This window comes from Bombus fervidus, chromosome 3, assembly GCF_041682495.2.
Source record: "Bombus fervidus isolate BK054 chromosome 3, iyBomFerv1, whole genome shotgun sequence".
NCBI lineage: Eukaryota > Metazoa > Arthropoda > Insecta > Hymenoptera > Apidae > Bombus > Bombus fervidus.
The window spans coordinates 18,201,239-18,214,815 of NC_091519.1; the positions used below are offsets into that span (position 1 = coordinate 18,201,239).

Genomic DNA, 13,577 nt, shown 5'->3' on the forward strand with positions numbered 1-13,577 from the left:
TTACCTACTTAAGAAACTTCTATATTAGCCTGGAGAAATATGCACGATGCACGTTTAATCGAGACGATGCCAAAGTTCATAAATCGAATGCATTGGATATTTTCTTTTTATAAACGTTAATAACTTTTATAAAAAAAAAAAAAAAAGCCAGGCATACGTTTATTTACAAATATTTCCTGTAGAAATAGCCGCAAGTATATGAAAGTAAAAATTCCATTAGAAACAATTTTTACAAATATATCGTGTTTTAAGGTAGCGTTCGATATGAGAAAATACTGGTGCTATTATTTCCAAGGAATCGATTCCAATAACCATTTCTGATCGATGTCTTTTGTACAAGCTGCTATCACAGGGCCTTCGTCGTTCTTTGATTGCAAACACATTTCCGAAGATACGTGCACGAAGGTCTTTGACTAAAAAGGACGAAATAAAAATTCAGAATTTATCTAAAGCTTATGAACGAATACAGATAAAAATTCGAAACACACTTGTTCGTCGTATCGCCATTTTTGTCTATCGTGGCCGCTACACGCCATTATCTTAACCTTTGGTGTCTTGTGCTGGGTGTCGTGATCGGGTGCATCCAAGCAGACGCTCTCATCGGTCATTATAATTCCATCCGTCGTCATCACAAACATTTGACTAAGTATTGGTCGTGGAAGGCACGTTTCGAGGACTGCATATCCCGAGGGTTGAGAATACGTTCCTTTCGCGGTTGGTCGCATAATGCATTTGTTCGATGAAACATGCAAAATCTGAAATATATCAAAAATACATGAGTCAAAATACATGAATACTTATTACGATGATTTAACGCTTAAGCTTTTTATTTAATAATAATTATAAATTTAGATCTACCCGTCCAAAGAAACGGTCGTCTTTCGGAAAGAAATGTTCTGGCCATATATTATTCAAATACCACTCGAAGTTTTTGCATTGTAGCCTCTTACGCAATTCCAATCTACCTCGAACTGGTTGTTTGTCTCTTAATCTAGCTGCCTCTGAAAGGAAACGTACAGGGAGCGCTTAATTCATCTGTGAAACAATCCTTTAAAGAAAGTTTAATTACCTGTATTAAATTTAAAATAAAATTCTGCCCATTCGTCCATCCAAACCAAGGCTACTCTAGCGAGATTCCCATATAGAATCTCTCCGACACCACCTGGGAACGTATACGGCGATGATTTTCGAAAGAGATGCCCCACGTGAGAGCAGGGGGCAATCTCGATGCTACCGCCGCATTGCCATACTCGAAAAGATAATTCCAAATTTTCACCGCCCCAAATTTTCATTTGATCGTCGTAACTTCCTAATTCAAAAAAGTAATTTCGATTCATAGAGAACAATCCTCCAGCCATGGCGGGTGTTCTGAATGGTTCGACGATATTTTCACGCCTCTCTTTCAACAATCGACCGTTTAACGTTAGCCAGCGAAAATGCAAATCCCAATTAAATGCACCCCAGTGTAACTCAAAAGACCTGCGATATTATATCGTTATTTCTTTATAATTGTCAAAAGACGGTGAACGTAATTATATCTCACCGTGTATAACTGAAAGTATCGTCATTTATTATATCGATAACAGGCGATACTACCCTAGTTCTATTCTTAGCAACCGCTTCAAGTAAGGGTTCCAGCCATCCTAAAACGTATTGATGAAAACGTCGTAATAAAAAATATATCATTTTATCGTGTACGAAACGCTGTATTTATCGTAAAAATATTAACAAAAGAGCTTACCTACCAACCGTGCATTCGCAATGTGCGTCAAGGAATGTGAGGACTTCGCCTTTGGCTCTGTTGGCACCTAGAAGCCTCGCATTCACTAATCCTATACGTTTCCTGGAACGAAGAACCTTAGTGGAAACTTTTAAATTCTTTACATGTTCGTCTAACGCGTCCTTCAAAAAATCTAACAAACAAGAAATTTATTTTTTAAAGCATGTACGAAGAAAGAGTATTGATAAAAGATGTTATTTGTTTACCTCTGTCACTATTGTCATCAACGAGAATAATTTCTTCTAACAAATGCCTTGGCGATCTGTTAATTACGCTATATACAGTCCTGAGTAACGTACTCCAAGCTTCGTTATGGAAGACGATAATTATCGACGTTTTCGGTAAGTTACCTACGTTCATATATCGTGTTATGCACCTGTAATCGGTAAATTACCTACTGCTGATATGTTACAGATGAGATAAATATCCAATAAACACATTACCCTTTTCTTCTAACATCTGGTAGAGATCGATTCAATGGTATTCTATCACTAGCCATCAAATTAAATCGATTGATTTGATAAAGCTGCTGCATTTTATAAAAGTCTTTCGCCGGTACAAGAACCGGATTGCCATTCTTTCCCTCAAATGGCCGTGGATCAAACATATTTTTGTTAATGAGATCTATTAATGAGAAATGGTAGATATAACTGAATTCGTTGCTATTAAGCGCGTATTATTACGTATTTCGTAATTTACCTTTCGTAATATTCGGAGTTTTCATTGGATCCACGGAATCTCCGATATAATGTCCTACTACTACATGTACTCCTTTGCGATCTATGTAATCTCTTTGATTGTCTAAGAGCCTGAGAATGAAAAGAAGGTGCAGAACAGAATTACAGTATTGAAATTGGTAAAATCATCTACGGTGATTAAAGCTATCGTTAATATTCTATTCCAATTATTTCTCGGAAAGAAACAATAATGTTCTCTTTAATGATATTTTCATGAATTTTAATTACGAATTTTCATTTTCGGAATCACTTACCGAAGTGAAACGAAATCGTTAGGAGAATCTTCGTCCTCTCGCTTTTTCCATGGCCAAACGAAGAATATTCCCGTCAGAAGAGCAATCGAGAGAATGATTGACCACGCGCGACAAGACTTTCTCAGCCGTGGCCACATCGTGATCCTCGTTGAAAGGACGCTAAACTTAACTAATTTTGAATATAACTACACATCTATCTCATCATGGAATAGTCAACTGTTATCGTTGAAGCCGCACTTCCGTTATAACATACTTTTCATCGCGGGTCATCGTGAAAAGTAATTACGATGTCTACCTTGAACTGGAGAACATTACGAGTCTGGATAAATGTTCGTGCTATTATTTAAGCAATTTCTATAAAAAGAAGTTCCATTTACTTTATCATTACACAAATCACAATGAAAGTGAAAATAAGAGGAAAATACAGTCTTCAAGGTTTGTAATCGATTTTATAGTTTACCTGAATTCGAACTAAAAACGCATCACGAATTTTAGCGGTGGATCACACGAAATGCGCTGAAATGATTTCAGATATGTGTACATGTGTATGTACTTCACAAATACGTATATGACATCGAGAAGATGATTCCTGTCGTTATTTCTATACGATAAACACTACTTTTTCATGAAATAAAAAATTATCTCACTGTCAATGGGTACTATTAAGATTCTATTGAACTAAAATAACGCACAGAAATTTGTATTGCACGCATGCTGCCACAGATTCGACGACTGGAATGAATTCCAAGGAGCTAGGACGCTATGAATAACGCAGTGTTGTATCAAAACACTTCGTAACCCCACATCTTCGATTAAACATGTTTAAAAGAAAAAAATAATTTAAAAAAAGAACAGTACAATGTGACTGACGGGTTTGGTATTTTATATCTGTAAGCAGAGTTACATCTATTGAATGTATTACTTATTTCTTATGCAAAAATTGTGTATTATATAAATTATATGTACGTTCAATTTCATATACAATGTATCTCTTCATACATTTGATATTTCCGATCATAAATCGATGGTTTATACAATTTGCGAAATACAAATAAGCTTAGAAAGATTAAATAAAATTACTATGTAGATTTGTTAATTATTAATTCTTAGGTTAAATGTCAATTAAAAAGACAGTAATGAGAATGAAAGAGAATGATAATAAATAAATTGCAATTATAATATTAAATACATTGTATACACATATGATATATGTTTAAATTTTCCAAATTGTCAGTGTGATAAATATATACGTTTAAGGAAATCTCATACGATCTACTCGAATGAACTGTTCCATCTAGAATGAGAATTCATTAAATCTTTTTCGTACTTGTGTACAACTATAGACTGCAATTACAGTAGGATTATTATGAAAGAACACATAATCTAGAATATTCTACGTGGAAGAAATATCTGTCTACTTCTCCTCTATTATATTCAATGGAAATGAAAAAGAGCAAACTGTATGTTTATCACGAATACCAAAGAGGTCAGCACTATTCTGAACGTATGGTTCGCCACGTTGGAAGAAGTTGACGGGTGATTGCTACTTGTTTGACGTTAAGGATTTATTTCTGTAAAATACACTTAATTACTTTTAATTCGATATATTAAGGTGAGAAAATATTATTTAAATAAATTATATATTTCCTGCTCCATCTGAAATTAAAAATTAACTGTAGAATATTAATGCACACGTGCTGCAATTTAATAGTAGTAGGGCGCTGAACCGACGAATCGAATATAATGCATTTAAAGCATTATTATTTATGCTTATAAAATTTGCATTACAATAGTATAATTAATTCAGAGCGTATGTTATCAATAACTCATTCACATGATTTTGCTGAAAGTAAAACCTTGAGAAAATATATGATTTTTCTTAAATAAATTTTCTCTTAAATGTTTCTATTAATGTTTTTATATAAATCTATTTACTTAAAATTTAAATAATTTCATAGCGAAGTACAATTAAGTAAATATATATCTATGTTACGCTACAATATATCGCTGTGTATTATTTTTTAGTTGTACGTAGATTTACTGAAATACCATTTGTATACAAGTAATAAATATAAATAATTTATTTCTTAGGGACTCAAGGATGAAGATTAAGGAGTTACTCAAGACTGTCAATGTAGCATGGTCACCACCGGCTCAACATCCTATATTATTGGCTGCAGGAACTGCAGCCCAACAACTTGATGCAAGTTTTAACACATCTGCCAGCTTGGATTTATATTCCTTAAATTTACAACAACCTGGATATGATTTGGAGCTTAAAATCAGCATTGCAAGTGACCATAGGTTGGAGATAAATTATATTTGCACTTGTATATCAGATAGTTGACAATACTTCATAAATTTATAAAAATTTTAGATTTCATAAAATAATATGGGGTTCGTATGGTAATAATCCAGCTGGTATAATTGTCGGAGGCTGTGATTATGGCATTATAAAGATTTATTCAGCTGCTAAAATGTTAGCTAATGATAATAATTACTTGATTAGTAAAACAGACAGACATACAGGTCCAGTTAGAGCACTTGATTTTAATCCCTTTCAAGCAAATTTGTTAGCAACTGGTGCAACAGAAAATGAAATTTATATATGGGATATTGTTAACACAAATTCTCCCATGACTCCTGGAGTCAGAAGTCAACCACTGGAAGATGTCCAACACATTGCTTGGAATAAGCAAGGTATCTCATAATGTTTAATCTGCTAATATATTTATATCTTTAATTTTTATTTTTTCTTACAGTGCAACATATCCTTGCTTCCACGTTTTCACAACGATGTACTATATGGGATTTGAGAAAAAATGAGCCAATTATCAACTTAACAGATACAAATACAAAAGTAATTTTACTTACGCTATATTTTGTAGTACTCGTAATATCGTTATTTGTACATTTATATATACATACAGGTAAGATGGAAAGTAGTCCAGTGGCATCCAGATGTTGCAACACAGTTGTGCTTAGCATCAGAAGATGATCAGGCTCCTATAATTGAATTATGGGATTTGAGATTTGCAACATCACCCTTGAAAACATTCCAAAATCACCAACGTGGTGTCCTATCAATTGCATGGAATCCACATGATTCGGATTTACTCTTAAGTTGTGCCAAAGATAATAGGATATTATGTTGGAATCCTAACTCAGATGCACCAGTAAGTCTAAAAGGAGTATATTTACGAATACATGTATATAATTTATTTCTTATTTATATATGTATGTTTATATTTTTTTATCGTACAGAATGGTGAAGTAATTTGTGAATTAGCACAAACAAATCAGTGGATTTTTGATGTCTCATGGTGTCCGAGACATCCTGGATTAGTTGTGGGATCTAGCTTTGATGGGCATGCAGCAGTGTACTCTTTATTGGGAGGACAACAACAAATGTCAGCAGAGACATCTAACAAAATTGTAGATTCCTTCCCTGGAATGGATCCTTTCACACATACACCACCTCCTGTACAGACAGAACCAGCAGTCATCTTGACAAAAGCTCCAAAATGGTTAAAAAGGCCATTTGGAGCATCCTTTGGTGTAAGCATCTGTTTTTAAAATATGTAATATTTATCGATTTTTATATATTACAGTTTTAAATTTCTACTATAAGAATCATGAACGTTTTTTTAGTTTGGTGGTAAATTGGTAATATTTGAAAATGGACCTGTAGATCCTAATTTACCTCCAAATTCAAACAAAAAAGTGATAATATCACAAGTGGTTACACAACCAGAATTAATTCAACGTTCAAATGAGTTGGAGGAAGTTCTTAAAAGTGAGCAATATAGTGATTATTGCAAAGGGAAAGTTGACAACACTACTGATATATATAGAAAAAAGATATGGAATTGTGTGGGAGCATATTTTAGTGAAAATGTGACAAAGAATATATTGAATTTACTTGGTTATAACATAGAAACAATGAATAATAAATTAAATCAACTCGTTTCACAAGAAGATGTTAATAATATTACAGAAGGAGTTGGTAACTTGAATAATGTAAGTTTAATTTTATATTACTTGAAAAATTTTCACAGTATTATTACATAACAGAAACTATTCTTCACTTACTAGGTACTTAATGGAAACGTTATTGATGGAAGCATGGTGTTCGATGCTATTGCACAAGAATCTAAGAAAATATCAATAGCTGCTGCAAAAAATAAAAACATTCAAATAAATGTGTCAGATGGTAATTTTATAGTTACATATAAGGAACTTCATTTCCTAAATTTTCATTACATTAGATAACGTAATTTTGCAGATGAGGATGGGCTTATAACTCAAGCAATCCTCTTAGGAAATATAGAAGCTGCTGTGTCGTTGTGCTTTGCAAATAAAAGGTACGCAGATGCGGTCATTCTTTCAATGGCTGCTGGACCTGATTTGTTAGCACGTACCCAGTACAGATACTTTTCAGAACATTCTGGACCTCTCAATTCTCTTATCAATTCATTAGTTAGTGAAAATTGGGCTGATGTTGTTAACAATGCTGATATAAATTGCTGGAAAGAAGTGTTGATTGGAATATTTATTCATTCCAATCCACAAGAACGATCTGCTTTGTGCGGTATGTATCGTATTATAATGCAAGCAACGTGACAACTTAAGATATATAATACTCAATTCTGTCCCTTTGATTTTATAGATATGCTTGGAGATCGTTTAGCATCATCTGACAATGTAACACTCAAAGAGCAAGCTCAAATTTGTTATATTTGTTCTGGTAATTTGAATAAAATGGTTGAATCTTCCAATGTTGAAATTCAGGAAATAGTAGAACTAGTAGTTATAATGCAGAAAGCATTAGAAACGCAAAATATTAGGGACGTACAAATAGAAGGAAAAATTGCCAACATTTTGTCTCGTTATGCTGACATGTTAGCGGCCGAAGGAGACCTCGATTCTGCACTAAATTATTTGGAAAATAGTCAAGATGAAAAAATCGTAATGTTAAAAGATCGCTTAATGCGAGCTTTGGGTTATATCGAAGAATCGAAAGTCGTGCCAAAAGCACCGGCAATGCAAACTTATTACGATCAAACCAGAAGATCTGTAACTGGTGTACAAGGTGTACAAAATCCACTGTCTACTGGATCAACAAGACCCTTTTTCGATTCAAACATTGCTGCTCCAACGAAACAATCTTTCGCACCTCCCCCAAATCAATTTAATACTCAACAGCAACAACAAACGTTTGGAATATCTCCGCTTCAACCACATGTACAAACAATGCAACCTGTACAATCTATGCAACCTATGCAACCTGTACAATCTATGCAACCTATGCAACCTATGCAACCTGTACCATCTATGCCATATGATCAAATATCTCATTCTTACACTTCAACATCCGTTTCTCAATCACTTCCACCACCACCTCCTTCAAGTGCATCAAGCGGAATCGGATCTCGACCACCTAGCGCCGGACCTCCAGCGAGATCAAAATATATAATAGATCCGTCTGTTAAATCTTCTTCAACATACGGACAAACTGGTTTTCCTCAACAAATATCGTCGTATCAACAAATTCCTCCAGTATCAGGCTATTCTTCATCAAATATGTATCAACCACAAGTTCCTATGGCGACGAACACGTACTCCGGACAAAATCTCGTATCAAATGTTAAAGAAGCAGAAACTTTTAAGCCAGTTCAACTTAGTGTATTGTCGCCATTGCAAAATCCACCGCAAAGTCAAATGTATGAACCAATTAGAATGCAACCAATTCAACAGACTCAAATGTATGGAAGCGAAAATCAGCCACCAATGGATCGCTCAAACATCTATCAAGCACCGGTACAGCCTGCTGGATGGAACGATCCACCTGCTGCAAAGCCCTCTAGGATACAGGTAAATAGCTTTGTATATTTTTTATACAAGTGTGCCTGAAAAATAGTGAGTAATTAGTTATTATGTATAACTTTATCCTTATTATATATATATATGTATATGTACATTTAAATAATATAGCCAGTACTAGCATTATGCAACAAAAATGAAATGTCTGCGGATCATGCTGGTACCAGGAAGTGGAAAGCAAAATATTCGAAGAATATAAATATTAAGGTAGACACCTAAAAAAGATTGAGTGTTGTTTATACTGTTTCATCATTGCTATTTCTTTTTAAGCAAAATATGTTTATTCCCCTTAAGTATCTCTTAAATTCGATTTAGTAAATTGCGAATAACAATTTCCTGTGACTCTATATTAACTAATGTGACAGTGTGAAATACAAGGACGTTTCCAACTGCTTTACACAAACATTGTAGTAGTGGGATATTACATTTTACGATTCATGCGTACCATTTTGTTATTGCAGTTAGTATATGAAGGTATTGCTTTCTAAATATATCATAATATTACATTTTCTACAGTCAAAGCAAGATTATCAGCCACAAAACCCGATTTTACATCCATTAAGAGGAACCCAACCGCAACCCGAACCAAATGTAAGGATCATAATTAAAGCTGTTAACTAGTAAATATCATTATTTTCTACCTCTTCTTTCTTCTCTAGGTATTGCAACACGACAAATTTTATCCGGATATGCAATCATCTTACAACCTGCAACAATATCATCAGAGTATTCCAAATCAAGCCAATATCAATCAGAATATTCCAAATATGGCTGCTCAATATGCCAAACCAATGGAACCTACACCACCGGTCGCAATTGCCAGAACACCGGAACCGGAGAAGCCAAAACCACCGATTCCGGAACAGCATATGCACTTAAAAACAGTATTCGATGAATTAAAAAATCAGTGCTTTGAAAACGCCAAGAATCCAGTAAGATGATTCTTCGTATTTATAGAAATAATATATTTTATATATTTACAGTCAAAATCACCAATATTTTTCATTTTTTTTTTTTCAGCAACTTAAACGCAAAATAGCAGATGTATCCAGAAAACTCGAAGTTTTATACGATTGCCTTAGAGAGAATAAGGTATGTATATCTCTTTGCACTTTGCTACTATCGATTTAAAAAAAAGAAAAATATATTTATCGTGTACGTCTTATTATAGCTGTCACAGAATTCTTTACAAGGATTGCATCAAATATCACAGATGATACAAAGTGGAAACTATACTGGAGGTTTAGATCTTCATACACAATTAGTTTCAGGTCCAGATTTTAGCCAGATAGCTTCTTTCATGCCTGGTATTAAAGTATTATTCCTAATCGCTCTTCAATTGAATGTCTATATTAGATAGAATGCAATATATAAAACCCGGAATATTTACACCTATTCATTTTTATAATTTGAAATTTGTGTAATCCTTAACAGCCTTATTAATTTAGCTGCCTAATTAATAAGATATTTACGTTTTATTAATTTTCCATATTATTTACATATTATTCCGTATAGTACGGATAGTCACAAATATTTGTATATAAACTTTATGACTCAATTGTATCATCAACAAAATCATAATGTTTATATATTTACATTTAAAGGTGGCTTGTTGGGATTAGATAAAGTATCATTATTCCGGTACAATTGAAAGTACTCATTACCTAAGACGCATGTAAAAACTAGAACAGATATTCAGGTATTTCCGCGAATTGTTAATAAAATTTTGTTTCTTTTAACATAATGTAATATGTACATAAAATATTGAAGTTGGCTTAAAAAAATCATGTGTATATCTCAAAATAAAAAATTATATAATGATTTCATTAAAATTACGTATTAAATTAATTAATGAAAATAAGGTTAAATTGATTTATTGAATAATTAAACTGTGTAATATTGCTGTTTTTTCATTGATAATAAACTTTTGTAACAATTCATCTAACGGATCGATGCCGTCTCGAGCTGCTTGTCGGCGCATTGCTTGTTTTACTTCTTCGCGGACTCCTTTATCTGCTCCACGAGTAGTAATACGTCGATCTATAAAATATTTTTATATAGTCATATTATAAATAAAAATAAAGATGTGTATGGTGTAATTTATAAAATAACTTACTTTGTAGGATTCCCGATCCTGTAGCTATATCTAAAGATACACCACCTCCATGTTCTGTCCACAAATATGTTAACTCTTCTAAAATATCTACACATATAATATAAGCCTGAAATAATGGGTAAGAAAAAGATCCGCGATTAATAATTCTTTCCGTAATTGTGGATAAAGCACTAGCTTCTTGCGGCCAATCAATTTGCATTAGAACTAATGCATGTCCTATAGCTAAATCCCCAACAGCACCAGGTACAGAGAAATTTTCCTATCGTACAGTACATATTGTAAATATAATAACAGAATGAAAAATGTTTTTAATCATAACATTGTAATTACCTTTATTGCTAAAAGCAATAATCTGCAACAATACTGTATAACAGGAAAACGTGCAAGTGTCAAATAATGTAAGTGTCTTCCACATGGAACAGTTAAATTGTGAGATACTTTACTACAAACCGAAGGTAATGCAGTAACTACTAAAACTATATACTCTAACATTGCCTAGAGAAAGAAATATGATGTATTTAGGCATATTTTTAAGTACAAGTAAAGTGTAAAAATATGAAAATACATTGCGTACCTTATAATCTTTCAAGAAGAAACACGTGCTTGCTAAACGAAGGTGAACAGATAAACTAGCTGGTTCTTGAGATAATCTTGGTAACACTTCATGGTGTAAACCCTTATACATAGCTAAATCTGTTAAAAAAGAATTTAAGCACGAGTCTAATCGAAGTTGTTGACTTAGTTTTCCGACTTCTCTTTGTAAATAATCACTACTATGTAACAAGTCCCATAACTTCACGTTTAATGCCAATCCATTACCGCTGTAATCACCATCGCTAGTTATTACGATTCCTCCATTATCTTCCCTTTTCCGTTTCTTCAATTTGGGTTCTAATTATAACAAAGATAATGAAATTATAGATTAAAGTAAAGTTACAGATTATTACATATTACACTTTACCTGTGGATGAATGTACGCATTCTGCGAATGCTTCTACCAAACAATACATGGTTTCATCGTTATTAATCAGTGCAGTATGTTCATTTAATATTCTTAGTAATACTGCAATAGTACACATTAATAGCTGTCTAGCTACCATTTCCTCGCATAAATTAGCAGAATGTGTAACAGCATATTGGTGCAATCTTTCGCAATATGCTTCTCTGTTCCAAGTCATAGAAAATAAACTACTTAATTCCCATCCTAATTTTTTCCCTATTAATTCTACAACCTGAAACAGTCTATCCCAGGGTTGTTGAATCTGATTATCTTGCGGCTGCTGTATGTATGTCAAATAAAATTCTATCGCTTTACAAAGTAATCTCAAGCTAAGCCTCGGATTTAACACTACCGGCGCAGTACCAAGAAGAGGTAGTGCGTCACAAGTTAATAATTTTCTGTATCCGTTTACCGCACATCCTGGATGACTGTGTTTCTCCGCGGTAAGAAGAGTTTCTACTAAACGTGGCTAAAAATGAAACAGATTAAGAACTAAAACAGCAGTTACAAATATTAGAAACATGTTAACTAAAGATACTTACTCCATGAGTGGCAATTGTTTGAGGAAATCTACGCAGTAAAAGAAGTAATAATTTACAATGCTCCATTGTATCTTCACTATGATCAGCAGTCATGACAAGCAATTTATGCTGAAGTTCTTGTGGTATATGTTGGAACATTTGGCATAAAAATTCTGCTTCAGCGTCGCATTGTTCCAAACGAAGACAAGTTGTTACTGCTTCTATTTCCTTCCATATCTCGCGATCGTCCGGAAAATTCTGAAATCTGTTTTTACATTTAAACAATTGTTTCCGCGCAAATTGTTCTTACAATATAATGTAATTTATTTCATAAACTTACATTTCACTAAAACATTTTGCTGCTTCCTTCACATTTTTTGAAAGCTTTTCGATCCGATAGGCTTCGAACTATTGAACAAATCATCAAAAAAAAGCACAATCTTTTATTGAAAAGTTATTTGCTTATTATATGGTAGATCTTAAAAAAATATTAATAATTTAATTCCATGACATAATTTGTAAAATGTCATTTGAATGCATGACACATAATAAATTGAATACTTTTTGTATAGATGTCAATAAACATTAAGAATATTAACCTGAACTTTAGCACTGTGAGGAAACAACGATCTAGCAGTAATTAACCAGGATTTAGCTGCATAAATGTCAATTGGTAATGCATCTTTCGCACGCATAATTAAATAATCTTCTTTGGATAACTGGTTGTTATCTATACCAGATGTTTTTTCTAACATATTTTAAATTATTAAAAATTTACAGACGAAAATAATGACAACCAGTAAACATCGTTTACGACTTCGGCGAGAACATAGACAATGTATAAAATAGAACTCGCATTTAATGGAATTTTGTGTTACGTTCTGGACTGAAATACCGATCGTTAAAAAATCATTTTTGTCGCTGAAATACGCTGAATGAAATGTACGCTGTAGAGCGGTGAGTATAAGAACTAATATTAGAAATAAAATCACAGATAAGATACAACAGATTTCTGTTTTATCAACTGCAAATGAAAATGATATCCGTATATTATAGCATGATAAGAGGACTTAAATTCAGTTTTGAAAATACAGCAATACATTTTTTAATTTACAAAATAATCACGAATATTTGTTTGTATCGATAACGATCAATATCACGTTTGTAACGATAAATATCAATCTGGATGTTTGAAACAGGTATGTTGAAATTTGTACACAACATGGAAATTTTTTATTGGCTAAAATTACCGAAGCGAAGCAAAAACAATAATGCCAAGAAGTTTT

General features: G+C 33.1%; 3 protein-coding genes across 6 annotated transcripts; 1 reads left to right on the plus strand and 2 right to left on the minus strand.

Moving 5' to 3' along the window:
• Nucleotides 1-140: 140 nt before the first annotated feature.
• Nucleotides 141-3,556, minus strand: LOC139998399 (polypeptide N-acetylgalactosaminyltransferase 13). 2 transcript variants are annotated; one of them, XM_072022882.1, is made up of 11 exons: nucleotides 3,232-3,556; nucleotides 2,772-3,072; nucleotides 2,480-2,589; nucleotides 2,224-2,404; nucleotides 1,987-2,156; nucleotides 1,746-1,913; nucleotides 1,544-1,643; nucleotides 1,070-1,479; nucleotides 859-1,001; nucleotides 489-755; nucleotides 141-413 (listed from the first exon to the last, which is right to left on the minus strand). In XM_072022882.1, exons 2-11 carry the CDS (start codon nucleotides 2,906-2,908, stop codon nucleotides 285-287), a joined length of 1,815 nt encoding a protein of 604 aa, XP_071878983.1. In that variant the 5' UTR covers nucleotides 2,909-3,072; nucleotides 3,232-3,556; the 3' UTR covers nucleotides 141-284. The 2 variants fall into 2 exon arrangements, with proteins under 2 accessions (XP_071878983.1, XP_071878982.1); XM_072022881.1 differs by having other exon boundaries at nucleotides 2,772-3,125.
• Nucleotides 3,557-4,237: 681 nt separating this feature from the next.
• On the plus strand, nucleotides 4,238-10,486 carry Sec31 (COPII coat complex component secretory 31). Of its 3 annotated transcripts, XM_072022864.1 has the most exons (15): nucleotides 4,238-4,383; nucleotides 4,863-5,075; nucleotides 5,149-5,471; nucleotides 5,534-5,631; nucleotides 5,702-5,947; nucleotides 6,036-6,329; nucleotides 6,423-6,791; nucleotides 6,867-6,984; nucleotides 7,057-7,362; nucleotides 7,441-8,040; nucleotides 8,077-8,645; nucleotides 9,171-9,245; nucleotides 9,314-9,586; nucleotides 9,675-9,746; nucleotides 9,826-10,486. In XM_072022864.1, the coding sequence occupies exons 2-15, from the start codon at nucleotides 4,873-4,875 to the stop codon at nucleotides 10,012-10,014; spliced, it is 3,735 nt and encodes a 1,244-aa protein (XP_071878965.1). In that variant the 5' UTR covers nucleotides 4,238-4,383; nucleotides 4,863-4,872; the 3' UTR covers nucleotides 10,015-10,486. The 3 variants fall into 3 exon arrangements, with proteins under 3 accessions (XP_071878965.1, XP_071878964.1, XP_071878966.1); XM_072022863.1 differs by having other exon boundaries at nucleotides 7,441-8,645; XM_072022865.1 differs by lacking the exons at nucleotides 9,171-9,245; nucleotides 9,314-9,586; nucleotides 9,675-9,746; nucleotides 9,826-10,486 and adding an exon at nucleotides 8,766-9,148 and having other exon boundaries at nucleotides 7,441-8,645.
• A 26-nt stretch (nucleotides 10,487-10,512) lies between these two features.
• Ints10 (integrator complex subunit 10) lies at nucleotides 10,513-13,296 on the minus strand. Its single transcript, XM_072022876.1, has 8 exons — nucleotides 12,891-13,296; nucleotides 12,632-12,699; nucleotides 12,313-12,556; nucleotides 11,732-12,239; nucleotides 11,345-11,661; nucleotides 11,101-11,265; nucleotides 10,771-11,029; nucleotides 10,513-10,694 (listed from the first exon to the last, which is right to left on the minus strand). Exons 1-8 carry the CDS (start codon nucleotides 13,044-13,046, stop codon nucleotides 10,528-10,530), a joined length of 1,884 nt encoding a protein of 627 aa, XP_071878977.1. The 5' UTR covers nucleotides 13,047-13,296; the 3' UTR covers nucleotides 10,513-10,527.
• Between the last annotated feature and the right edge of the window lie 281 nt (nucleotides 13,297-13,577).